Here is a 26,042-nt window from a genome sequence, read left to right as displayed (position 1 = left end):
GGGAAGGGAAAAAACCCCGCAGGAACTCGCAAGACATTTTCGTCTTGCGAAGCAAGCCCATAGGAGATTTGTTTTGCGAAGCACCTCCAAAACGGAAAACTATTTCGTCTAGCGAGGCATTCGTCTTACGGGGCACCACTGTAGTTCCGTTCCACCTTAAAAGGGAACAGGTATGACTCTTGTGTGTCACATGCCTGTTTACTTCCAGCACTTGCTGGGAACTTCCGTTTGTATATAGCTTTTGTGTTACTGCTGTTTTGCTGGAGACGAAGGGAAGCAGACATGTTTTCCTCTGTTCCTGAACGATGCTGAATAAAATGCTGCATGCTATACTTACACATTTCTCTGCCCGCCTCTTCTGCTGTGACAAGATTTACACACTCTGCTGACAGAGCGTGCACGGGTCTCTAAATGTATCTGAGGCTTGTGTCGCTGATTGCTGCTGTTCCAAGGGAGACCGGCTGCCGACCGGTGGCTGGAGCCAGCTGGGGGCCTGCCCGATGCCTGCCTGATGCCTCCGTCTCCCCGACAGTATCCCAACAAGCACAGCCTTAACCAGGCAGCATTCACTGTCTCTGTTCTGTACCCATCTCAAGTTTGCTACATAAGAAGAGCTGGCTGGACAATCCAGGTCAGCCTCCTGTTCTCAGTCGCCAACCAGATGCCTGCAGGAAACTCCTCAAAGCAGGGTCTGAGGACAAGAGCAACCTCCCATTCTGTGGTTTCCAACTTTGGAGGCAGAGCATAACCAGAGAATCATAGAACTGTAGGGTTGAAAGGGACCACACAGGTCATCTGACTCCCTGCAATGCAGGACTTTTTTGCCCAAGGTGGGGCTCAAATCCACAACCCTGAGATCAAGAGTTTCATGCTCCACCAATGGAGCTATCACATATCGTGGCTACCAGGCATTGATAACGCTCCATGAGAATCTCCTCCATTGCAGATCTATAGAAGTTGGGATGGTAGTAGTGCCATCCTCCTAAAAAAGAAGCAGCTCTTACTCAGAAGATATCTTTCTTTAGGCTTGTCAGCAGCGACCAATGACTTCAGCAGACAGCATGTGGGCTTATAAGAAGACTTTGTGTGGGAAGAACTATGAATGTCTTCTAAAGCCTGAGGGGAAAACACATCAAGTTCTGTTCAACAAAGCCTGACAGACTCCCTGTGGAGGATTGACTTAGACCAGAACCCTGTATGAAAACCTTTTCGTGGTGTTTGTTGGCACAGGTGCCTAGATCCTTGCTCAGCTACGGTAGGGCAAAAGCTTAAGGAGCTTCTCTCTCGGGGCTCTTGCAAATGTTGTAAAGCAAGCAAAGTGCTTGCGGTGGTATATAAATTACTTAACGTAACACCCCCCCCCCCGGGATGATTATTATAGTAGCAGTAGTAATATTTCTTTATTATAAAAAGTTGTATCATGCTTTCCCAAAGGAAATACCCAAGGCAGCTAACAATAAAACCACAAGTTTACATTAAAACAATATAACAAAAAAAATACCAAAGAGAAGATGAAACCAGCTGCCAGCTAAAAATTAACACTTTCAGTGGATCATATGATTTAGAATATGAATTGTAGAGTTGGAAGGCACCATGATGGTAATCTAGTCCAACCCCCTTGCAATGCAGGAATCTTTTGCCCAACGTGGGGCTCAAATCCACAGCCCTGAAATTAAGAGCCGTTCTCTGCCGACTGAGCTGCTCTTCCCCTCCCATCGCCTGTATGCCCCAAAAAACTCTCCAGAGAATTGGGGGTCCCTCCTGAACAGTTGACACTGTGGGTCCCATAGGGCTTGGCACAAGGGGGGAATTTCCTAAAATCAGGTGGGTGAAAATCTCCCCTTGCACTTCAGCCCTCTGTGATACAGACCCCACCAACAGGTGCCCATCACTGTCCACATCTTCTTAGCGAAACAATTTTTATATTTGTATAAGCCTATTTTGACATTAAGTGGTATATAACTTTTTAGAAAAGAAATATTAATTGCATTAAAAATAAGTAGTATTAGTAATAATACCAGTAATATCATTATCTTCCTCCTTCCTAATGTGATGCACTGACAATGTTGCTCTCCTAAGACCACATTCATGGTAGACATGAGTCCTGGTCCATAGGTTTCTGTCTGTTCTTCTGAGGAGCAGCTGCCGAGGTGTTTGTGGCAATGTAGGTCGGAGCCTTCTCTGAGATAGCACTGATGTTAAGGCATTCCTTCCCTTGAGTATCTCCATTCCTTTTAGGGAAGCTCCGTAACTCAGTGGTAGACCGTCCATTTTGCATGCGGAAATTCCCAGATTTGGTTCCCAGCATCTCCTGGGAGGACTGGGAGAGACCCTCTCTTTGGAATCCCTGACATGCTGCCAGCCCGTGAGTTAGGTTGGCCAAGGTAGCTTGCCGCAAGGTAGCTTCCCACTTTCCTATGTTTGGTGGCTTTCGGACGTCAAGCAAAGGTAATCTTTTCTCACAAGGACCTATTTTTAAAAAATATAAAAACTGTTGATTGTAATCTCAGGTATGGCTTTCTGTTGATTTACATTCTGTTTATACAGTGCGCTAATTGCTTTTAGTTCTTTTTGCAAGCTGCTTTGGTTTTCTTTTTTTTAAATGAACCTGTGTTGTAAGCATTTTAATGAATGAAGAAACGTAAAAATGCTGTATCTGGCCAGTGCTGCTTCAGACTGCAGGTGTGTATATTTGTGTATGTGTGTGTGTGATGTGATCAAATCTTCTTCGTGCATCCCCCACCATACTTTTTTTTAAAAAAACCAACAAACACCTTAGATGCTCCATTGGATATTTTGTGAGAACAAAGCTGTCTCTGCTTCTCATCCGTAAAATCACAGTTGTGGGCTAATGACCAATTTCTTCAGGCAATTCAACTCTGTGGTGCCCAGATCCAAAGTCTGAGGAGCATACTGTAAATCCGTTGATGTTGGATTAAGGCCGCCAAGTCATACTTCAGCGCTCCCAGCAGCAGCAAGTTTTTAAGTACAGTACAGTGGATGCTTGGGTTGCAAATGTGATCCGTGCGGGATGCACGTCTGCGCACATGCAAGTTGTGATTCGGCACTTATGCGCAAAGTGCAGTTTAGCATTTCTGCACATGCGCAACTGCCAAAACCCAGAAGTAACCCGTTCTGGTACTTCCAGGTTTCGGTGGTCCATAACCCGAAAAAACACAACCTGAAGCGCCTGTAACCCGAGGTATGACTGTACACAGATGCAGCTTCTAGCTGGCTCTTAACTACCCGCTCCCAGTTGCTAAAACTCACCAACTTAAAATGAATGTGAAATGGCAGTCTTACCCCCTGAAGTGTCTTGCAAGTTAATGAACACCAGGTCAGTTGTGTGATCTTCTCTTTCTCTTTCTCTTTCTCTTTCTCTTTCTCTTTCTCTTTCCCTTTTCCTTTCCTGTTTTGGCAGAATAGCAGCACAGTTGAAGCTTAATCAGAAGAAAGGGCCATAACACTAACTTGTCTCCTGCCAAATTAGAACAATGGAGTGGTATGCAACTGCTCTTTACGCAGGAGGAGACCCGTTGAAATGAACGCTTGTGACTAAGCCAGGTCAATTAATTTCAGTGGGTCTTCTCTGAATAAAACTTGGTTAAATGTCACCCATAGACTTCCATAGAGAGGGCTGTATGTGCAGAAACCAGCCCACTGCACAAATGTATAGTTTTGCCTCTGGCTGCAGCAGCCTCTGGCATGTGGCCCCTGGAAGGTTCCTCAGTGGGGAATGTGGCCCTTGAGCTGTCAAAGGTCCCGTCCCTGTCCCCCCCCCTCAGTTTAGCAGATACCAGTGAGCCTATCTTCGTCCTGGGCTTGCTCATTCCCCTCCTCCCCTTTCCTCCATCCAGGTGTCTGGGAGGCGGCATTCGGAAGCTTCTGCTGTGAGTTAGCACCTGCCTCCTGTGCTGTCAGCACTGTGGTTAACACTTTACTATGGATGCTTTCAACAAGCGAGTGTCAAAAACCTTAATACGACGATGACTGGTTTGAAATGAACCATAATTAATGTCTGTTTCCAGACATCTGCATGTGTCTTCCAGGGAAACCTACCCAATACCTAGTTGGGTATAAAGGTCTTTAAGGGCTTGTTTAAATGCTAGGCATGTCTTTTAAAGGGGTGGCTTCCATTCAGCGACAAGCGTAAGCCATTTTTGCTGCTAGGAAGCTTGATTTCTTTTTAGAAATATTATTCTGTTACTGTAAAAATTTTTCATTTCTCTTTACTTACTGTTCCTGTGTTTCACAACTTTATGTTGGCATTTTTTTCCTCATTTGTCTGCACTTTTGATTTAGAAAAAAGCAGGAAAACACATCCTGAAAGCCAAATTTAGCAATTTGGTGGGTGAGTTTGACATGTAAGAAATGAAATCCCACCAAACGGCATGGAAATGAGTTCTGGGTCTTTGGTGTCTGAGCTAGTCCTAGTCTTCTCATGGAAGAAGTGGACACTTGTAGTTTCTCTACCACTCACCCAAAGTGTGCAGTTTAGTTTGATAGTGCTCCATTCATTTTTCTAAGTGTGACTCCTTCATTGCATTTCAAATGGCACCCGTTAAAGCCCTGATGGGAGGAGTTGTTCAAAACATCTGGAGGGCACCACGTTGGGGAAGGCTGGTTCATGCTGTTGTTACATTTTTATAGTCTTTTTTAATGCTGTAAAGGTCTGGCCAAGCTCAAAGTGAGGAATGATTTGATTGAACAACATTAAATTGTTCTGGGACTGAGTGGAATTGTGCCAGAATAACAAAATAAGCGTTGAAAGGGCATTTAAACTGGTAGTGGTCATTCTGGCTGTGATCAGATGAACGTTGCTTGCGAGACCTTTTGTCTTGCTGCTATAGATAAAACGCTATTAGAATTCTCTAGAGTTTAGAGATGGGCCACTCATTTTGGATGGCCTTGGTAGCCTGCCAGGATTTGGGAACATCTATCTCTCTCCCTCCCACCACCCCCTCAACCAAAAGAAAATCCTTTGACAGGTGCTTTGGAAACATTCTGACTTTCAGGGCCCTTGCAGAATGCAGCTCAGGTTCAGAGACCAGAACTTCTTATCTCGCCTGAATTCCAGTCCTGAGGAAGAGTTAGAATTGACAGCTGATTTTTTTACCCGCTCTTTAGAGGCATTCTGAGTGCATCTTAAATGCTGCATAAAGTCAGAGGCAAGGGAGAGAGGTGACGTGAGAGGGCAGTGATCGTGACGATTTTAAAATAGTCGTCCAGAAGTAGCCTTCTTTCAAAAGCCCATTCATTCATTCATTCATTGCATTCATATTCCACCTTTTCTTCCAAAGAGCTCAAGGTGGTGGTACATCGTTTCCCCCCTCATCATTTAATCCCCACAACATCCCTATGAGAATAGGCTAGACTGAGAGACAGGGACTGGCCCAAGGTCATTCAGTGTGCTTCATGACCAAGTGGGGATTTGAACCCTGGTCTCCCAGGTTCTAGTCTAACACTCTAACCACTACACCAGCCCAGCAGAAAGTGAACTAGAGACATTTTGCATGCAAAGTGTGTCCTTTACTACTGAGCTATAGCCTTTCCCGTTCCGGCAGAAAGAACTAGTCACACACGATAGCGTGCAGAAGTACGACCAGTGCTGCCGTAGCCTCGGCTATAAATTTCAGTACTCCTTCATCCTCAAAATGCCAGATGTATTATCCGAGGTGATCAATCTCAACCCTGGCTTGTGAGTTCTTCTTCGGTCATAGCCGAGTAAGATTGTCTTCCATAAACACGGTTTTAACAATGAGTCCGTAGATGACCTTGGAGGCCAATTTTGGATCCTCATGTCCTTCCACAGTGGGGACATTGGTTCCCGGGCGGGAGTGGATCACAGTGTGGATTTGCCAAGTATACCTTCCTCTTAGCACGTTTCTTCCTTGCGGTCTGAGTTTGAGTGTCTTCAAAGTCCATGACACCTTTGGTAAAGGCTGTTCTCCAACTGAAGTGCTCGCTCTATTGGCCGAGGGAACTGGTGTACAGCTTCCGGGTCATGTGGCTAGCATGACTAAGCCGCTTCTGGCGAACCAGAGCAGCACACAGAAATGCCGTTTACCTTCCCGCCGGAGTGGTACCTATTTATCTACTTGCACTTTATGTGCTTTCAAACTGCTAGGTGGGCAGGAGCAGGGACCAAGCAACGGGAGCTCACCCCGTCGCGGGGATTCGAACCGCCGACCTTCTGATTGGCAAGTCCTAGACTCTGTGGTTTGACCCACAGCGCCACCCGCGTCCATGTCTATACCACTTTATATTTCAGAGAACAAATCTCAAAATGGTTTGCAACACATTGAAACCTCAAATAAAACAATTCAGAATAAAACAAATATGTTAGATCCTTCTCTAAGATCTAAGATCAGAGAGCCAGTGTGGTGTAGTGGTTAAGAGCGGTAGTCACGTAATCTGGGGAACCGGGTTCGTGTCTCCGCTCCTCCACAAGCAGCTGCTGGGTGACCTTGGGCCAGTCACACTTCTTTGAAGTCTCTCAGCCCCACTCACCTCACAGAGTGTTTGTTGTGGGGGAGGAAGGGAAAGGAGAATGTTAGCCGCTTTGAGACTCCTGAAGGGGAGTGAAAGGCGGGATATCAAATCCAAACTCTTCTTCTCTTCTTCGCAGGCCAGTGTTTCCCAGTTGTCGGTGTTTATACTACATTTTTTTAGATTTGCCTTGAGACAGTCTTTAAACCTCTTTTGTTGACCACTGGCACTGCACTTTCCATCTTTAAGTTTGGAATAGAGTAGTTGCTTTGGAAGACGATAATCAGGCAGATATCCGCACAACATGACCAGTCCAATGAAGTTGATGTTGACGAATCATTGCTTCAGCACTGGTGTTCTTCGCTTCATCCAGTACACGGATATTAGTTTGCCTGTCTTTCCAAGTGATGTGTAAGATTTTTCGGAGACACTGTTGATCAAATCTTTCGAGAAGTTGGAGATGGCGTTTCTAAGTGGGCTATGTTTCACAAGCATACAGTAAGGTTGGTAGTACAACAGCTTTGTAAACAAGCATTTTGGTTTCCCTGCGAATGTCCTGGTCCTAAAACACTCTGCACTTCAATCCGGAGAAAGCCGCACTCGTAGAGCTCAGGCGATGCTGGATTTTGGCATCAGTGTTGACCCTTCTGGAAAGATAACTGCCTAGGTAAGAGAAGTGACCCTGACCCAGGCACATCAAAACCTTGGCGGGGCAAGATATAAGTCAGTGAACAGTCATGCCAACATGTTTATTATAGCACATCATCCCTGGAATTGTTGGAAACCAGGGGTCTCCCAACATGAAGTCGCTTCTAATGGCTTGTGAAAAAGCTGTCAAGTGGGCTGCAGTGTAATCTATTGCTGAATTTTATTAGGCAGCAGGGACAGCTGAACCTGATCCGATGCTCCCATGTGCCATGGACTCTCCTGTGCATCTGATATACCTGTTGTTTGCAGGAACGCCAACCCCATCTGTCAAGTTTCCTTGTTAATTTCTCCAGAGCCCTGCATTATTATGCATACCAACCACTTGCCTTTAGCAGGTGCAAAGGTGCAAAATTACAGCAAGGGGAATCGTGCACATGCAATTCCCCAACATCTCCGGAACATCTGTGCTGGCAAGAACCACAGTTGGGTCTCCATTTGTAGTTGATCTAGAGTCCTCTCCCCTCCCTCTCCCTGCTCTTCCACCTGCGTCTATCTTCAGAGGCTTACACTGTTTTCAGGTGGTACTGAGGACCACATGGGCTGCTGAGCAGGAGCTAAAAACGTTGTAGCCAGCTAAGTTCTACTCAAGAGTTGACATATTAAAAAGAATAGTCGTGCCTGTGAACATCAGTGGGTCTACTCTTAGGACTAGCACTGGATACAACCCAGTATCTGTACCTCTTTATAAATAAGCTACATTTGCATTGCTGTACTTTGAGTCTTATGGGACACGGGTGGTGCTGTGGGTAAAACCTCAGTGTCTAGGACTTGCCGATCATATGGTCGGCGGTTCGAATCCCCACGGTGGGGTGAGCTCCCACCGTTCGGTCCCAGCTCCTGCCTACCTAGCAGTTCGAAAGCACACTTAAGTGCAAGTAGATAAATAGGTACCGCTTTATAGCGGGAAGGTAAATGGCGTTTCCGTGTGCTGCGCTGGTGCTGGCTCGCCAGAGCAGCTTTGTCACGCTGGCCATGTGACCCGGAAGTGTCTCCGGACAGCGCTGGCCCCCGGCCTCTTAAGTGAGATGGGCGCACAACCCCAGAGTCAGACATGACTGGCCCGAATGGGCAGGGGTACCTTTACCTTTACCTTTACCTTTACCTTACTTTGAGTCTTACACATCCCCGATAAATTTTGAGGACTTGTAACTTGAAAATTTATTCTGTTCAAAAGTTTTTGCGCACTGTGAGAGGAAAGTATTCTCTGAGTGGAGACATGCTGTTTATACTTACAACAGAAAGAACCAACACTTCACATAGGTTTTGTAATGTTCCTAGTGGCACATTTTGAGTGGTCTCGCTTTTGCATTATCACCAAAGATAGAATTTATGCACCTCTACACATTTCAGAGCCTTAAGTCTGTTAAGGGAAAACTGCAACATTCCTTAGTTGTTCTGAATACAGCTTCAGGGCAGCATCATTCTGATTAGATAAGCCAGACATATACAGTATATAAAAATATTCAGCTCTCCAGTACAGAATTGTTAGGTAGGAAGCAGACCTGCCCTGCCTCTGGGACAGAAAAGTAATACAGATGAACGTTTGGATAATCTGAAGCAGCATGTAGAAATAAATACAGATCCAGCAGATTTGCTCTGCTCTAGCAGAAAGGATTCACGTGAAATAATAGCCATGGGAAAATATTTATTACCAGTTTAATAACTTGTAAGTGTTTAAGAATTGGACTTGGGGCTCAAATCTGACATAAAAATTAGCAGGCACCTTGGAAGCTGTACAGAGGTACCTCGGGTTACAGATGCTTCAGGTTACGCGTTTTCGGGTTGTGCACCGCGCTGAACCCAGAAGTACCGGAAAAGGTTACTTCCGGATTTCGGCGCTCGCGCATGCGCAGAAACACTAAATCGCAGGTTGTGACCGCTGCGAGTTGGGAAAGTGCCTCCCGCACAGATCACATTCGCAACCCAAGGTTCCACTGTAATGCGTTACAGAGCATTCTGCAGCTGACTTCAAAGTCACTATACTTTCAACAACAAGACTTAACAAGAAGCTCTAGCATAAAACTACAGAACCAGCAAATTCTTTTGCGCTCAGTTTGGACAAAATCAGGACTCTGGTTTGCTGTTTCCCTGTAGGTGTTAACAGAATCTTAATGTGATCCTTCCCCACCCCCCAACTATAATTGCTCTTTTGAATGGGCTGCTCTGTTCTGCTCTTGCATCTATTTGTGACTTGCAGAGAAATGCCACAGACCCACTGCCACCCTTTTAATCTGTAACCCTCTGTTTGCAATTCTTCCCTCTTGTGAATGAGTATCTTATCTGCCCCGTCATCTGGGGATGGCACTTGCAATGCAGGAAGTGGACTTTCCCACTTGGGGGCCTTGTGCCGTGATAAATCTGTTTTGTAAGATGCTACAGGACTACCTGTTGTGTTTGCTGCAACACGCTGCAACCTCTCTGGCAAGCCTCAAAATTGCAGCAGTGGATTCTGCTGAGCACTAGAAAAAGATATGTAGTCCACACTTTGCCTTGATAACCTCAGCATCTAATTTCAAAGCCTCCCTTCATGCAGTTCTTACAGTTTTGTTATTTAGTAATAACAAGAGGGGAGCACTCTGCCCCAAAGAACTGCAGAACGAGAGGCGTATAAGAGATCTATGACTCTGAAGTGTGAGCAAGAGAGAGGTGTGTGAATTATATGAAACCCTGGCTTTGGTGCGCATTAAGGAGTATTATATATCTTAATGCTATATCGTGTTTCTATTTTATATCTTATCTGTGAGTGTTTGGGGTTGTTTTTATTCTTTTTTAAAACTAGTCTTTAATGTGTGCCTTGCTTGGTGTCGTGCTGAAAGCAGCTCTATTGGAGGAAATGTGTGTTGTTCATTTATTATATGAAATACTCTTGGTGGTTAATTGTTTTACAAAATAAAAAGCTTCCTATTCATCACAGTTGCATAAAACAATATGGAAATGTCTACCAGTTCCTTTACCCTGCCTCTATATTTCTTTCTAATTCCAAATCATGGAAGCAGAATAAATTTAGAAGTGCCAAGCAGTTTTCTGCAAACAGACCAGGTTTGCCTAATCTTCATTGTAAAATTTGATAATATTTGCATGGCTGCGTTTCCGTTGAACATACAGTACTTCATGTATTGCTTGTTTGTTGATTTCTTCCAGTAGTCACGTTCAGCATTAACACGTTTCAGAGAAGCATTGTTTGGTACTAAGACATATAACAGTCATTCACACACCAAAACCAGTACCCCCTTGAAGGTGGCATCTATATGCAAACAAACAAACAAACAAACAAACAAACAAACAAACATGACAGGTTATTTGCTGCAAATTTTGAGATTCTATTTGCTTCTAAAAGACCCTCATTCCACTTTAAGGCAAATTTTCCCATTCCTTCCTTTTATTTTAGAGTCCTGCTTATTTCCCTTTGTGCCTTTGTGCTACAGTTTGAATCCTCCATAAGAGCACGGTACCTATAGTTTCTTCAGCCAAAGCCTGACGGTTGCTCAACAACTGCTGGATACGTCATGCAATAAGATGCTTCAGCTCATGAATCTGAAATGTCATTTTCCTTTTTTAGCACCATCATGATGTTTGTGCCACATTTAGTTGTGATTCACAATCGCCTCCTGGATCATCTTCTTCGTTCCCAGCAGTGCTTCTGTCTAGCCAGTGTCCCTTGATTTGAGGTCATATGTTTTATTCCCCCTTCTTTATTCTGGGCTTATTTTTTCAGCAAGAAACTGCTTTGCAAATAAAGTGACCCATCAGCTGCTTTCTAGTGATATGGAAGGAAGGCAGAGCCTTCATTTCTGACATTCCTTTCTCCCTCCTCCCTTTTATTTCCAAACTTCCACGAAGCCTAGGGCATAAGGGGTGGTGATGAGCTACTTGGAAACTGGCAGATACATTTGTCAGGACCAGATCTGTCCCTGGCTCCACCAGCTTCTGATATCTAACCTAATTTCCCCCAAAGTCACAGTTGTGTCTACGAAGAAGAAAAGCGCAACGCTGGTTATGCTAGTGAGGCTTTTAGCAAGATGTCACTGAAGAGTTTCTACTTAATTCCAGAAGCATTTAACGGAGAGTTAGCCTGCCTGCTTATATGTGAGCATAAATTAACAAGTCAGCTGTGCACTGAACTGACGGCAGATCTCAGCCCTCTGTGCTTTGATGGCTATCAAAGCTTGCATTAATTTGTTCTTCCTAGTACAATAATGCTGGAGTGTAGGAAGGTAAGGGATCGTCCCCTTTATGGAGAAAGAAGCAATAAAAATATCCCGAGTGCTCTTTTTTTTCCTGCAGAAGCAGAAAGAGATAGAATTCTAATGCCATGGAATTATTGCAGGAGTAGAAGAAAAATCATCCTTCAAGAGGGTGCATTGAGTTTTGGAGAAAATAAAACCCACTGCTTGCAGGTCTCATTTGTCATACAACTGTGGGAAAGTCTCCTTGCTTTATGACCCTTTTTAAAAGTGGGATTTTTTTTTCCATATAGCCTCAACAATGAAAAAAAATGGGAAGAAAAGAGAATTAAGCGGGTAATGTTCTCTAGAATTCATTCTTTCTTATCCCTGCTTTGGATTTAACGGAGGAGGATGGGTCATATACTTTGACTCAAGGCGTTTTTCTGGAGGTGGCATTTTGGCACCTGAACTGAAAAACCAGAAGCGTTCTCCCAGTCTCTCCTCCTGCACATGTACCCGTCTCCCCCTTGCTGGCTGTGCTGCTCTTGAGAAGCCTTCTGCAAAATTAAAAAAAGCAGAGAAAGTTGATTGTCTTATTGGTACTTGTTTGTGGTGGATGGAAGTACTAATTAAAAGACAAAGCTGGTAAGCTTATTTAGCTTACAATATTTGGAACCTCAGATACAGATAGGTAGCCGTGTTGGTCTGCCATAGTCAAAATAAAAAAATTCCTTCCAGTAGCACCTTAAAGACCAACTAAGTTAGTTCTTGGTATGAGCTTTCGTATGCATGCACATGAAAGCTCATACCAAGAACTAACTTAGTTGGTCTTTAAGGTGCTACTGGAAGGAATTTTTTTATTTTGGAACCTCAGACTGCATTTCTGCTAGTGAGCCTGCGTCCCCTCCTGTCCCCACTATCGGGTTTTGCTTTGTGATGAGGATGGGAAACAATTTTGTCTTTTGAACAGACTAGGTGGGGCCAAGAGTGCAATATCTTGTAGATACACCTCAATGTTTGGCCCCCAAAGAATGAAACTTATTCGGGGAAGGGGAGAAGATGCTGTTATGGCTTCTCCTTGTATGTTTTTCCTTGGAGAAGGAGAGAGTGCTGTATAGGCTACATGCAAGGGTTCTATGGGCCAGTTTGAACCACCAGTGGTCCACCCCATTTCATTTGGGTGGTCCATGGCTTGTCTATAAAATGGAATGCAAAGTCATGGCTGCAGGACACTTGCTTTCTGTCAGGGAACTGACATCGGAGCAGAGGGGAGAGGAGGTGCTTCCCGATTCTGCAGAAGAAGGAACGAGTAAGGGTAGAGAGAGAAGGTCATCTGGGGAAGAATGTTCCGGTGACACCAGGAAGAAGGAAGAGGGAGGAAGCACCTCGGAGGAGAGGCTCCGGGATGCTGGCACTGAAGGTAGTGAAGAGAGTGGAGGGGCACCTCTGGGCACGCCCACTCTGCGCAGAAGGGTTACGCGCAGAGAGGCCAGGCGAAGGTTGTCCGTCAAAGAGCTTCTATGTTGGAGGAAATTTAGGAAACACCCACTCACGGATTCGTCCAGCGACTGAGCGGCAGCAGCACCTAGGCTGCTCAGTCAGGGAAAGACACCACCAACTTCTAAGCAGTTTGGAACCGCTGGAGGTTTACACACAAGCAACCCCCATTTCCCGTGACACTTTCCATCTCTGTTTTAAAGATTTGTCTTTCAAGCAATACTGTGTGTGTGTGTGTGTGTGTGTGTGTTTGTGGGTATGCTTTGAACATCCCAGGCCTAGCCTCCCTCACAGGGTTGTTGAGAGGATAAGATGCAGGTGGGAGAACCATGTGCACCACCTGGAGCTCCTTGGAAGAAAGGTGGGATAGAAATGTCATGATGTTGATGGTGAAGTTTTTAATGTTTGAAGTTTTATTCTGTTTTTAGTCCTCTATTGGGAGCCTCCCAAAGTGGCTGGGGAAACCCAGCCAGATGGGCGGGGTATAAATATTATTATTATCATCATCATCATCATCATCATCGTCATCATCATCATTATAATAATCCCCACCCTCCTTCTATAGGCTTCATCTTTCAACCAGGTTGGCACTGGCCACCTTTTCAGAGGATTGTCCTCTGCAAAGGAAGACACATGGTGATGGTGGTGGTGGTGGTGGTGGTTGTTGTTGTTATTGTTGTTGTTGTTGTTGTTATTATTATTATTATTATTATTATTATTATTATTATTAAATTTAGTGTTCTGCTTCAAGGGAGGGTGTTGCTGAACTTTTTAAAGATAACAGTTTCCCGTTTAATTCTCGTTGAAACCTTTGACCAGACATTTATCATGAACATTATTGATGGCAGCAAAGCAAACTGCCAAGGGACTGGCTCCAAGCTGTCAAGATTTTCACTTGTTTGGCTCTTCTCACTGTGATTTTCAGCCACCGTCGGGGAGTGGGCTGTTGGTGCAAGCTGAATCTTCTGTGCTTCCATTAATAAATAAAAGAAGAAGTGTGGCGACAGAGAGCGATTGTAGTTGCCTCCGGAGGCTACGAAAGCCCTGTGTGCACAAACTGATTTTTTGGTCTCTTTTTGTTTCATCTTGTCCCACCCTCAGGCTAAACTTGGTGGAGGCCTTTGTGGAAGACGCAGAGCTGAGGCAGTCTCTTCAAGAAGACGTCCTCCGTCGCTTTCCGGACTTCAACCGGATAGCGAAAAAATTCCCCAAGAAAGCCACACTCCAGGACTGTTACAAAATATACCAGGCTGTTAATCAGATACCGAATGTGATAGAAGCACTGGACAAAGTTGACGGTGATGCATTTTCACTGTTGTGCTATATCTATATCTTAAGCTGGCGAGAGGCAACAAGGACCTGAACACAGTTGCTTGCTTCGTAATATGGATTCCATTGGGACAAGGGTGGGGTGGCTTTAGCCCTCCAGATATTGCCGACCTGCAACTCCCACTGTCCCTGGCTGTGCTTGCTGGGATAATGGGAGTTGTAGCTCCACCAATACCTAGAGGGCCAAAGCCTCTCCTTGCTTTCAGAGCATGGGCTGCAGGGTTTGTGTGTGGGCTGCCCATCTAGGCTAGGAGCGCTAGAGGAGGAAATTGCCCCCAATATCATTCTGCTTGAGTGGACCTGGGATCAGGTTCCTGCCGCCCAGGGCTGCAGCCCACAACTCTCAGGCGCTGTCATAAAAGAGGAGGCATAAAGCCATCAAGCACAAAGCAAGAAAAACAGTAGAGGCAATAAAAGCTCCATATAAAACTAGCTGTAAAAGCTATAAAAACAGCGCAAGGGCTGGAAAAAACACTGGCAATTAAAAGCAGCTAGTTTACATGCTGAGAAGCCTTGGCAAATGAAAACGTCTTTATGTCTGTGTTTTTTTAAAAAGGACCACACATTCTTTCCTTCCTTTTTCACATAGAAAGTGTTGCTTTTGCAGGACTAATTTGTGAAGTGCATGGATAATTATTCCTCCAGTTTTTTAAAATTTTAGAGCAGCATTTGCCAAGCCAGTGCCCTCCAGAGCTGGTTGGGGGTTGTTGGGAATTGTAGTCCAAAATCCTCTGGAGGGCAGAGGCTTAGCAGAACAACCAGGCTGTTTCCACCTCTCTCCCCACCCCACAACTCCTGGTTTCAATATTAATAAGTGTATCTTCTCAGGGCAATTTAAAGTAGAAGGTTGGATTTTTTTTAAAAAAAAGCAAAATGGTGAACTTAAGAGAACTGCCATGCTCATTAAGAGAAGAAAAAGGATGGACTATTTTGACCTCTGCAGATGTACTTTTCTGATTTGAATGTGCCAGTAGCTAAGAAAATGAAATGGGAATGTCTGAAATATATATTAAAAGCACTCTTTAATTTGGCAGCCTGAGGAATACATTGTGTCTGTTGTCTTTTAAAAAATTAAAATTGTCTCTGCAGTGTTTGCCACCTTTCCCTGAAAACTGGCTTCTGTATTGCTCTTTAGAGAGCAATTCTTGCTTTAAACATATTTGCCGTTTTGAACTGTTTTTAATTATCTTATATGTAGATTGCCTTGAGATGGCAGTTTACAAGGCAAGGAATAAATTGATGGTGATTATGATACATGTTTGTGTTTTTCCTTTTTTTCAGAAAACAGCAAGACACTAGTACAAGCAGTGTTCACAGGACCTCTGAGGGAGCTGCTGTCTGACTTCTCCAATTTCCAAAATATGATTGATGAAACTTTGGACATGAACACGGTAATCTAAAGGAAGCAGAATAATATGGCTTGGTTCTGTCAAAGATGTGCTGGGTGGATGATGACCCGGTGGTATTAGCAGCATGCAGAACGTTTCTACATTTAAACTTTTCAGCCTGCCTTTCTAAAAACTTATTCAAGGCTGTTCCGCCAAAATGACTAAAAACAGCCATAGGGCAATAAAAGAAACCAAGTGTCAGCACAATTTAAAAAATCACCAAGGACTGGCATTAATCAGATTATAACATAAATCTGTCCCGTCAGTACTGTATGGCACGTGTTGAAGCTAACTGTATGATGTGCTTCAGAAACGTAGGGAGTAACGGACACAGAGTTTCTTAGGGAGGGAGGTCCAGAGCCTTTATGCCACCACAGAGAAGGCCCTGCTACAGACAGCCATAGGGCTCTTCCCTTATATATTAGATGTGGTGGGTCCTCTTCTGAAGATCTGAGTGGTCAGGGTGGGGGCGACTTCCAGTGGGCAGAGACATTCCTTCAGTGAATGTGTTGTGATCATTTCATCTTATTGACACGGCAGATACCTATTTACATCTCTTCGTTTGAAGGCCGGCAAGCCTATGCAGCTGCTTAAACTTTTTAGATTAGCCCATCATTTAAACGATTATTTTATACTGGTTTTATGGTGTGCTGGGTTTTATTATACGCGTATATATTGTTGTACGTTGACTTGATATATTTTGAGTTGTCGGTATATAAATAGCTTAATAAATAAATAAAATCATAGGGCTGGGACGAAAGGCCAACCAGTCAGAAGGCTGTCAACATGAAACTTGCCTCTCCAAGGTGAGAGCATCAACATCCAGGAATCGCATCCCATAACCAACGCAGCTGAGTGCCTCTAACACAGAATGACGTGCACAGCACCATGATGCTGGCATACCCAAGTAGCTACACATGGGTCTTAACTAATTCTTGAAATGCAGTTACATGCTACAGGAACTGTGTGTGTGTGTGTAAAATAGTAGTGCTATTGGGGAATCCTATTGAATAGGAGTTGTCCCTACCACAAAGAGACAAAGAGTTGCTTTGATTTTTCATGTGTGTTAATTAAAGTTTGTTGGGCTGCCTGGGTCAAGTTGCAACTGGAGGGTTGTAGGTCAGTGTTGGAGCACGTTCCCACTTCAAAGGGCACCCCTTGGTGCCTCCGGGTAAGGCTAGGAAAGCCTCCCTTCCTGAAATCCCAGAGGGCTGCTGCCAGTCAGTGTCTGCATTACTGAGATAAATGGACCGTTGGTCTGGCTTGGTTATAAAGCTTCGGATATTCCTAGATATTCAGCTAACTTGAAATCTGGATGAGGAGAAAATAGGAAGTTAACTTAAGTGCTGTACGTATAGAGTCTGGCTCTACCCCCATCAGAAGTTCACACAAAGAAAAATGGATTCTGCAACCTGTAGGACACAGAAATAAAAAAAAAATGTGCATTTGCTTGTTTTGCCAGCCTGACGTTCCTGCAGGTACATCCGTGCCGCCTGATCTTGCCGCTTCTCTTCGCAGCAAGTAAGACAGTTCTGCCACCGCTAGGGACCTGTTGCTGTGAGCCACTCCTCCTGAGTGTCTCTCTGCTGTCGAGGATTCCCTTAGGTTTTACCCACCTGCTTTCAAAAATAAAAGGACGAGAAATTCTCCATATATTAAAGTAGATAAGTTTAAATGAAGCCAAGTAAGACACATGACTCCACGTTTTGTTTGCATTTCCAAAATCCATGGAAGTTAATTAAGGCCGATGTTGGAGGGGCAGCTGCGGTTGCTGGAACAGCAAACTGTCCGCAGTGGGCGAGAAAGCGGGATCTCGCAGGTTCTGATTTTACGGCTTTGTGTTTCGCATTAAGACCTGTAAGAATCTATCATTCTCTTTAATAGGGTACGGTAAAGCTGCAGGTTGGCATAGCAACCAAATTATATTGCTCGGCCTGCGCTGAGTAAACTTCCAGCTTCACGGACTTAGGTTTATAGAGCCACAGATACATTGCGTGAGGTAGCGTGTATATATTATGGCAGTTTATATAGTGGAACTTGTGTACATTGCACTTCACAGAACAGTGTCACAAGCCTCCTGTGACAAGGAGCTTATAGTCTCTTCCAAGCCTTGGTGGGTGTCCAGGGGGAGATATTTTCAAGGTTGAGATTTTATTTATTATTTGAGAAATTTTTACAAACTGCTCAACCAATAAGCTCTCCAAGTGGTGTGCAAAATAAAATCACAGCTGGGGCAAAGGAAGCTGCATTATATTGAGCCAGGCTGTTGGTCTGTTTAGCTCACATTGTCTGTCAGAGACCTTCTGCATGCATAGTAGCTGGTCTGCCACTGTGCCGCAGCCCCTGAACAGAACTAAAACCCACAAACCAGTTAAAAGCAAATGGCTTGCCCAAACAGGAAAGCTTTCAGCTAGTGTCAAAAACAATAAAGTGTGAGTGCTTGCCCCATGTCAGTAGGCAAGGACCCCCAGAGCACAGGAGCTACCCCAGTGAAGAAACATTTCCTTGCAAATGCAGATTGGGCATTGTGGGGCACTTGGAAAAGTAGGAATTGGGAGTCCAGCCACATCTGGAGGGCCATAGGTTGCCTAACCCAGTTTACTAGATAAAATCCTGGAATTGGTCGCACCATCTATGTGTTTTGGATGTTACACTTGGAAGTCAGAGGTGAAGTGTCTCTTGGTTGATGTCAGCGGTAGAAAGGTGGGATCCCATCCCATACTATTTTGCATGCGGACCAGGTCATAGACAGCTGAATTTGGTTGGCCCAGAGTGGCCCCATCCTTGATCTGCTCCATATGTGCTTTGGACTAATTCTGACTGGCTTATAATACCAGTATTATCTCTTGACTGGGCTCCAGTTTATTTTATGTATTTTATTTACATGCCTACCTTAACTGCTTAACTTTTAAAACTCTTAAGCAGTGTACACTGTGTACAGGGTAAAAACAATATCCCTTTATTGTTTTGTATGTGTGTATAATAAAACAGATTCAGGGAAATCGTATAAAGCAGGATTCAGTCTTATGACTCATGGAAAGTGTATATTTTTACAAGACGTGTGAAACAACTGATGGCAGAAGGAAGGGTATTATTCCACAGGGTATTCTGTAGGGTACAGTGCCACAAGTAGAATTTACCCATCTGATCCAAGCGAACTTACTAGTCCATAGAGGGGCAGGTGGTCTTTCAGGTTTGGCCCTCATCCACTCCATTAACCGAACCCAAGCACTGATTCAGCACTTCCACCCCTTGCCAGAATCTAATGGAAAGGAGAAATATTGCCTGGTGCCGCCAGCATACTGATGGTCACCTTGCTCTTGATCTCGAGCTGAGGGATCGCAAGTTACTCAGGCCCTAGGCTTTGGGTTAAGTTTGTAAAGGCCAAGTGAATGCAGTGGTTCAGACCTGCAAAAAAAAGGGGGGGGGTTTAGCTGGGGATGCGTAGCACTGGGGTGGTAGAAAGATGCCGTTTACAGTTGAGCTAACACGTTCTCTGGCAGGGCATTGCAAGGTAGCATCCTCTGGAATGTCAACAGCATGAGCTGGGAGATGCTCCCTGGCTGAAACCCTGGAGAGCTACTGCCAGACAGTCCTAAGCTAGATGGACCCTGAGGGTCTGGCTTGGTTCAAAGCTAGCTTCCTGCGTCCCTAACATTTTAGCTGGCAGCGGTAGAGACTGAGCCAGGAGTGCCTGTATGCAGTGAAAGTGCTTTGCCATTGAGCTGTAGCGCAGAAAAGGGACGGAGAGAAATAATTGGTGTGCCCCTGAATGTAGTAGTCCAGGTAGCTGCCAGGAGATGTAGGGAAAGATAATTTCACTTCCCCTGTTTTCTCTTTGGGGTCTGCTCTGCACTTTTCTGGGAATATTTTGACTTCCTCGGTGGTGGCATTCAGCTGTTCCTGGTCCACAAGCAAGCAAAGGGCTTCTTTGTAGTTGCTGATAGTACAGTGTGATCACAAAGCACTGTCCCTCCTCCCATTCCCTGCAGGCTCTAGATAGCTTTTCTTTGCTGCAATGCAGGTTACAATGTGATGTGCAGAAAGCACACAAGTCCTTTCCAGAATTTTTGTAATGAATTTTTCATCATCCTTACAAGTTTGGGAGTGAAGGGGATAGAAGGCTTTTACCTCTTTTGTTATTTCCCCCAAAGCTTCTGGTAAAAGCGAGGTTCCCTCGTCCCATTTTGAGTAGTGTGACCTACGTGAAACCCGTTTTTCCCTGATGAAATGACTGTTTTGAAAATAGCTTTTTAACAGATAACGTGTGAGCAGTGTAAGGACGTGGCAGCTTAAAGTTAAAAGGTTTTTTTTCTCCTGAAAATGCTAGGGATAGATTTAATAGAAGATGGTTTTTGAATTTTGCTTTCAGAAACCCATTATATGGATTTCTCAAATGGGCAGAAAAGTGCAGAGTTGATAATTTGAAGTTAACATGTCAGGGCAAATGAATGGGAGGGACCAGTCTCTGGATATTGAAAACCATCTTGTTTGTTAACTGATGAATCAAAGTGCGAAAAAGCTTTAATAACATATTATGAAGGGGAAACCAAAAACAAAGCAATTTGCATTTCTGAGGATGCTCTGGTACAAGGTGAAAAGAAAGAAAAGTACTTTTGAGAGCGGCAGTGACCCACCTTGAGGACTAGAATCTGTTTTTGAAAAAAGGGGGGGAAAAGCATAGATCCTCAGGAATGTTATCTTATACCTAACATGAGATGAGTTTTCAAAAATCAATTCCTGGTAAGGTAGGAAATGTTTTTTGACATAGCTGAACCTTCAGTGCACAAAAGTCCTTCCCCCATCCCTTAACATCCAGAATTTTAAAACAGCAACAATAGAGCATCTGTCCTCGAAGTTAAAATATTAGCAGAGCAATCATGAGATCTAGTAGCACAACATATTGGTGGATCATTTTGCTTGCCTTTTGGGTTTTCATCCCACTGTGTGTGGCTGCTAGAAGTTTGTAGACCTCGAACCTAGAGCTCCATAGCCCTGTTTCAGATATTTCTGCATGCTGCTATATATCTAATACTTAGTCAGACCTTGTGCTTATTTATTGTCCTTTTTGCCATTGATGACTTGCTGCTATTTGAGATTTGTTCAGCAATTTGGAGAAGAAACCCACTTCTCCAAGGAAGTTCATCAGCTGGCTGCCTGCCTGCCTGCCTGCCTGCCTGTATCTAGCTACCTTTTGACCCTTGCTCTAGGTCTAGGTACGGTCAGGCAGCCGGCTGATGAACTTTTCACTTGATTGATTTGACTTCCGTACTTATCTGGAAGGCTGGGCTGATGTTTCGGGAATACAGTAGACCACCTCATCCTGTTTTGCTAATGTGTCCCTGCTGGGTAAATGTTAGAGCATCTCTCTGACAAAACGATCACAGTAGCAGCTGCGTCTTTTCACAAAAACCCTTCCAAGCAGAAGTGAGCCCCCCAGGAGGACACCCGTTTTGTTTTGAATATGCTCCAGCAATTTGCTATTAGAAGTGGCAGCGCAGTTGTTTCCACATGGAAAGTTTACCAAGAAGAGGTCTGCTTTGTCAGATCAGTGGTCCATCTAGTTTTCCACAGTGGCCCATGGGAAAGTCCTCAAGCAGGGTAATTAAGGCAATAGCTGTCCCATTCTGCTGCCGCTTAGCTTTCTCTATCATTGGAGGTCCATTCATATAGCTATTATGTGCCACTTTTGGACCCAAAGGCCCACAAAGCAGTGAACAGATTAATACAAAAGAAGAATAAAAGCACAATAAATACAGAAGTAAATCAGTAAAAATGTGAAACTGCACAATTACCTGTTGTGCTGAATATACATCTGTGAGCTGTGCTCATGATCTCACCAGACATGCAGTGCCCCAGAATTCTACCTATCACTTAGAACAGGGGTCAGCAAACTTTTTCAGCAGGGGGCTGGTCCACTGTCCCTCAGACCTTGTGGGGGGCTGGAATATATTTTGAAAAGAAAAAAAAGAAGAACGAATTCCTACGCCCCACAAATAACCCAGAGATGCATTTTAAATAAAAGCACACATTCTACTCATGTAAAAACACGCTGATTCCTGGACCGTCCGCGGATTGGATTTAGAAGGCGATTGGGCCGGATCTGGCCCCCGGGCCTTAGTTTGCCTACCCTTGGCTTAGAAGCAAGTCTGGCTCACCTTTGCCTCCCCTTCCTCCCAACCCAGCTGTCCCATTCTCCCAAACCCAAAAGGGAGTGTCTTAATACTCATCACTGCAAAGAAGCAGCCCAGAGATGTCGCCGTCAAGTCATCTAGTCTAGTGGCCCTCAAAACACCTGGTGGCCGCAGATTCCACACATAAATGATGCATTGTATGAACTAGTGGCATCTTTTGAGTCTGTTCTTCCTACCACATCTGCATTATTTAGCATTAACACCGTTCTTGACACACTATGCACAAATTGTTCCTTTGGACATGGCCCTACTTGAGCAAGGCTGCAGTGATTCAAACCAGTGTGAGAACCAGCGTGGTGTAGTGGTTAAGAGTGGTAGTGGTGTAGTGGTTAAGAGTGGTAGTCACGTAATCTGGGGAACCGGGTTCGCGTCTCCGCTCCTCCGACCTTGGGCTAGTCACACTTCTTTGAAGTCTCTCAGCCCCACTCACCTCACAGAGTGTTTGTTGTGGGGGAGGAAGGGAAAGGAGAATGTTAGCCGCTTTGAGACTCCTTCGGGTAGTGATAAAGCGGGATATCAGATCCAAACTCCTCTTCTTCTTCTGATTACGAGAAAACATGTGAGAAGTAGTTTGACATCGCAATATATTATTGCCTAAGATCTGTTCACTGGATTTCGGCAGTGTTCATAGAAGTGTTATTCTGGCGTTCTCTTTTGGGGATCTCGAAGGCAGCCTGACTAAACTCTCATTCTTTCTTTAGAATTCATACTGTGCTTTGTAGCCCCAAAAGATCATTGCTCCTGAGGAGCTTGTGGAGCAGATTTAGATTTAAGTGTGACCAGAGTGTGAAGTTCATCTGCATTCCAGATGATCTGCCATTTTGGGCGGGTGGAAAAGACAGCGTTATGCCTCTGAATACCAGTTGCTGGGAATCTCAGGTTGGCGGAGTACTGTTGCGCTCATGTCCAGCTTACAGGCTTGACATGGTCCTTCAGGCTCATCTTACATTTTTATGTTCTTTTTCAATCTGAGCTTACCTGTTCAACAGGATCTCAGTGTAGAGTATTCCGGCGCCCTTCAAGTGTTTTGGATGGAAGCTCCCAGCAGCTTAAGCTGACATTTGCTGGCCAGGAGTTTCAGTCTAAAACACCTGGAGGCACCAGATTGGCAAAGGTTTGAGTCTTTCCTGAGCTAGGCAGTTTCAGGCTGCAGGTGAGGAATTGTCACACTGGTGGAGAGAGGTTCTAGGCTAGCCTGCTGATGTGCTACTCTTTTTGTTAAGTTTTGTATTTTCAAAACTCAGTAATAAAAGATGAGCAATAAAAACAGCTAACATTTTTCTCAAGAAAGATCAGACAGTGACTGCACCGTCTGATCTTTCTGGAGAAATGCTTGTTAGCTGCTTTTGAATTTCATTGCAGACATATAGAATATATAAGAAGGTACATGAAAACCAACCAAAATCTCTCCACAGATTGCCATGTGTCTTGGGTGGTATTCTTGTATGGTCCTCACATTGCATATATGAAGTAAGTGGTTGCTAAGTTACGTGAAAAGACAATGGGTTCGTTTTACCCCTGGCCACTCGGATTTGTCATGTCAGTTGCCTGAGCAACTGCCCAAACTCAAGTATACCAAATCAAGGGACAAATCTGTTACGGAATGCCGACAACTCGCTATCTCTAAATGAGGAGCTACTGTTGAAAAGTTTAACATCTCTATAACATAAATGTTTATTAGAATCATCCCAAATCCATATCATTTTTGATATGCATAGAGTTCACGTGACTGAACTTTTTTTTAATAAAAAAAGGTAAAAGTCCTCACCATGTGATTCATTCATTTATTTTTATTTTATGTAAGCTGTTGATCAGCCCTTAGGCTGCAAACCCCAGAATGTTCTGTGAACTGAACATATCTTTTGATAAATACTTGTTTTGACACTTAGACTGATCTAATCAAGAGTTTTAATCTTCCACATTTGTTACTTAGTTTATGTGGTCTCAGAAGTTGCTTTAGATGAACTGGTGGGTTTTAAATGCTTCGTAATATGACTGAAGGGTCATGGCGGCTGCTTTTAACTCTTCTGTGGATAACTCTTCTCTCTTCATATCCCAGGTGGAGAGCCACGAATACCTCTTGAAACCCTCCATTGAGCCGAGTCTCATTGAGCTGAGAGAGAATATGGATAAGCTAGAGGAAAAAATGCAGGGGGTGCTGAAGGCAGCAGCAAGGGAACTAAGTATGTTGGCATGACCGTCACTTTATCCACACAGTCCGTGTTTTGATGCTGAAAAATGCTTCACATTCTCATTGTTTAAAATGCAGTTGTGCACTTGCTTTTTAAAAAACAAACAAAAAACTACACACCTGTTGTTGGAAACTTCCCCCACAATACATGGTCAAAGGAGGAGAACTGGCTATCTTCTAAGGTCCACTCTTAGTCAGTTCATGCCTGCATGAAGCACAGCAAACTTGACCAGCGCCTTGTCTCTGTTCAGTGAACACCTCTTCTCCTGCACCCAGAATCCCCCGCAGTGCACAGGTTTTCTTTGGCAGACACACAGAGATCTGTTGGCAAATGAGGCGATGTGGAATGAGTGCAGTAAAGCTGCCATCAAATGCTATCATGCAACTATGCACTGTGTGAAGAAGGGCTCTTTCTTTGTATGTCCTGAATCTCTCACCATTCAGCTATTGTTGGATAACGTTGGAGTCTAGTACAGTGGTACCTCGGGTTAAGAACTTAATTCGTTCTGGAAGTCTCTTCTTAACCTGAAACTATTCTTAACCTGAAGCACCACTTTAGCTAATGGGGCCTCCTGCTGCCGCTGCGCCGCTGCTGCACAATTTCTGTTCTCATCCTGAAGCAAAGTTCTTAACCCGAGGTAATATTTCTGGGTTAGCGGAGTCTGTAACCTGAAGCGTCTGTAACCCGAGGTACCACTGTACTATATTGCAAGGGATCCCAAGGGTCATCTAGTCCAATCCCTTGCAATGCAGGAATCTTTTGCCCAGCGTGGGACTCATGACCCTGAGTCTTGTGAGAAGGAGAGAAACGTCTACCTATATACCTTCTCCACACCATGCACAACAGTGGAAATCTCAGTCATTCTTCCCACTTGCCCTTTTTCTAAACTAAATAGTACCAACCCATGTACGTTTTCCTAGTAAGGGAAGTATTTCAGACCCTTGATAACTTCTGGTTGCTCTTTTCTGCACCTTTTTGAGCTCTACAATACCCTTTTGGAGGTGCAGCAGCCAGAACGGTTGAAGTACAGGCATGCGTTTATCCTTTGTGATGATCTTGTCAATCCAGTGTCAATAAATAAAGCATTCCTATAAGAGCTGCTCCCTCTCCCTGCCAATTTGGATAATCTTAGGTTTCCGTGGCATTACAGTAGAGGGATTTCTAAAGTGGTGAGTGGTACCGCAGTTTGAAACTCCTCTAACTCTTAGCGAGCTAGGTGTTAGGACTTGTTCCAAGCCCTGTGACTATGAGTTAATTTCCCGGCAGGTGGCCTGGTACAATATCAAGCAGCAAAACCCAGCCAAGAGAGAAGTTTGACTCACTGAGTGGGGATAACGAAAATGTGATTTGTGTGTTTATAATGCCACAATCAGTCATGGATTTTATTCTCCCCCAATCCCTTCCCATGAAACAGGTCTGGAAGCCGGCAAGAGCATCAAATTAGAATGCAACTCCCAGTTTGGCCATTTTTTCCGAATCACCTACAAAGAAGAGAAGGTTCTGCGAAACAACCTGAAATATAAGATCTTGGAAACCCAGAAGAACGGGGTGAAGTTCTCTAACATGTGCGTGAAACACATATCCCTGCCTTTGCTTCGGAACGGCAATGGAAGTGTCTTCTAAACTTCCTGTGGGGTGGGTGCGAGTCAGTGAAGTGTTCTGCCAGGTTGCGGAAGTTTGCTAACATTTTCCTTTTGGTTCCTGCACAGTCAACTGAAAAGCATCAATGAAGAATACATAAGTATCAGAGGAGAGTATGAAAAAAGCCAGGCCATCGTTGTTAAGGAAATCATCGGCGTTGCCTCAGGTAAGGAACACTGTGTGCTTATACATGGAATCACCAGATATGTTCTGAGGATATGTTTTAACCAGGAGTAAAACACCCACACACCATTTGTGGAGTGCGTACAAAAGTAATTGGTCTGCTCTCAGCCTGTGGCCTCTCTGAAATAGAAATGTGACCCATCTTGTGGCGAGGACAAACTACGTTAACTGCGGAAAACAATTTGCCAACATGGCCTGCAGCCGTACGTCTGCTTAGAACTTTGTTGGGTTTTCCTCTGGATATTATATAGCACT

At 44.3% G+C, this 26,042-nt stretch overlaps 1 protein-coding gene across 1 annotated transcript in view; it reads left to right on the top strand.

Annotated features, from left to right (window-relative positions):
- The window catches only part of MSH2 (mutS homolog 2), a 53,180-nt gene that overhangs the window by 16,527 nt on the left and 10,611 nt on the right, over positions 1 to 26,042 (top strand). The window contains exons 7-11 of the mRNA XM_082217422.1: positions 13,962 to 14,158; positions 15,471 to 15,580; positions 23,831 to 23,954; positions 25,378 to 25,528; positions 25,673 to 25,770. Of these exons, the coding sequence (XP_082073548.1) occupies positions 13,962 to 14,158; positions 15,471 to 15,580; positions 23,831 to 23,954; positions 25,378 to 25,528; positions 25,673 to 25,770 (680 nt within the window). The remainder of the gene's footprint in view (positions 1 to 13,961; positions 14,159 to 15,470; positions 15,581 to 23,830; positions 23,955 to 25,377; positions 25,529 to 25,672; positions 25,771 to 26,042) is intronic.

This window comes from Podarcis vaucheri, assembly GCF_965113315.1.
Source record: "Podarcis vaucheri genome assembly, chromosome: 3".
NCBI classification, from domain to species: Eukaryota; Metazoa; Chordata; class Lepidosauria; order Squamata; family Lacertidae; genus Podarcis; species Podarcis vaucheri.
The sequence above is the reverse complement of the archived record's forward strand: the minus strand, read 5'-3'. Positions and strand labels throughout refer to the sequence as shown.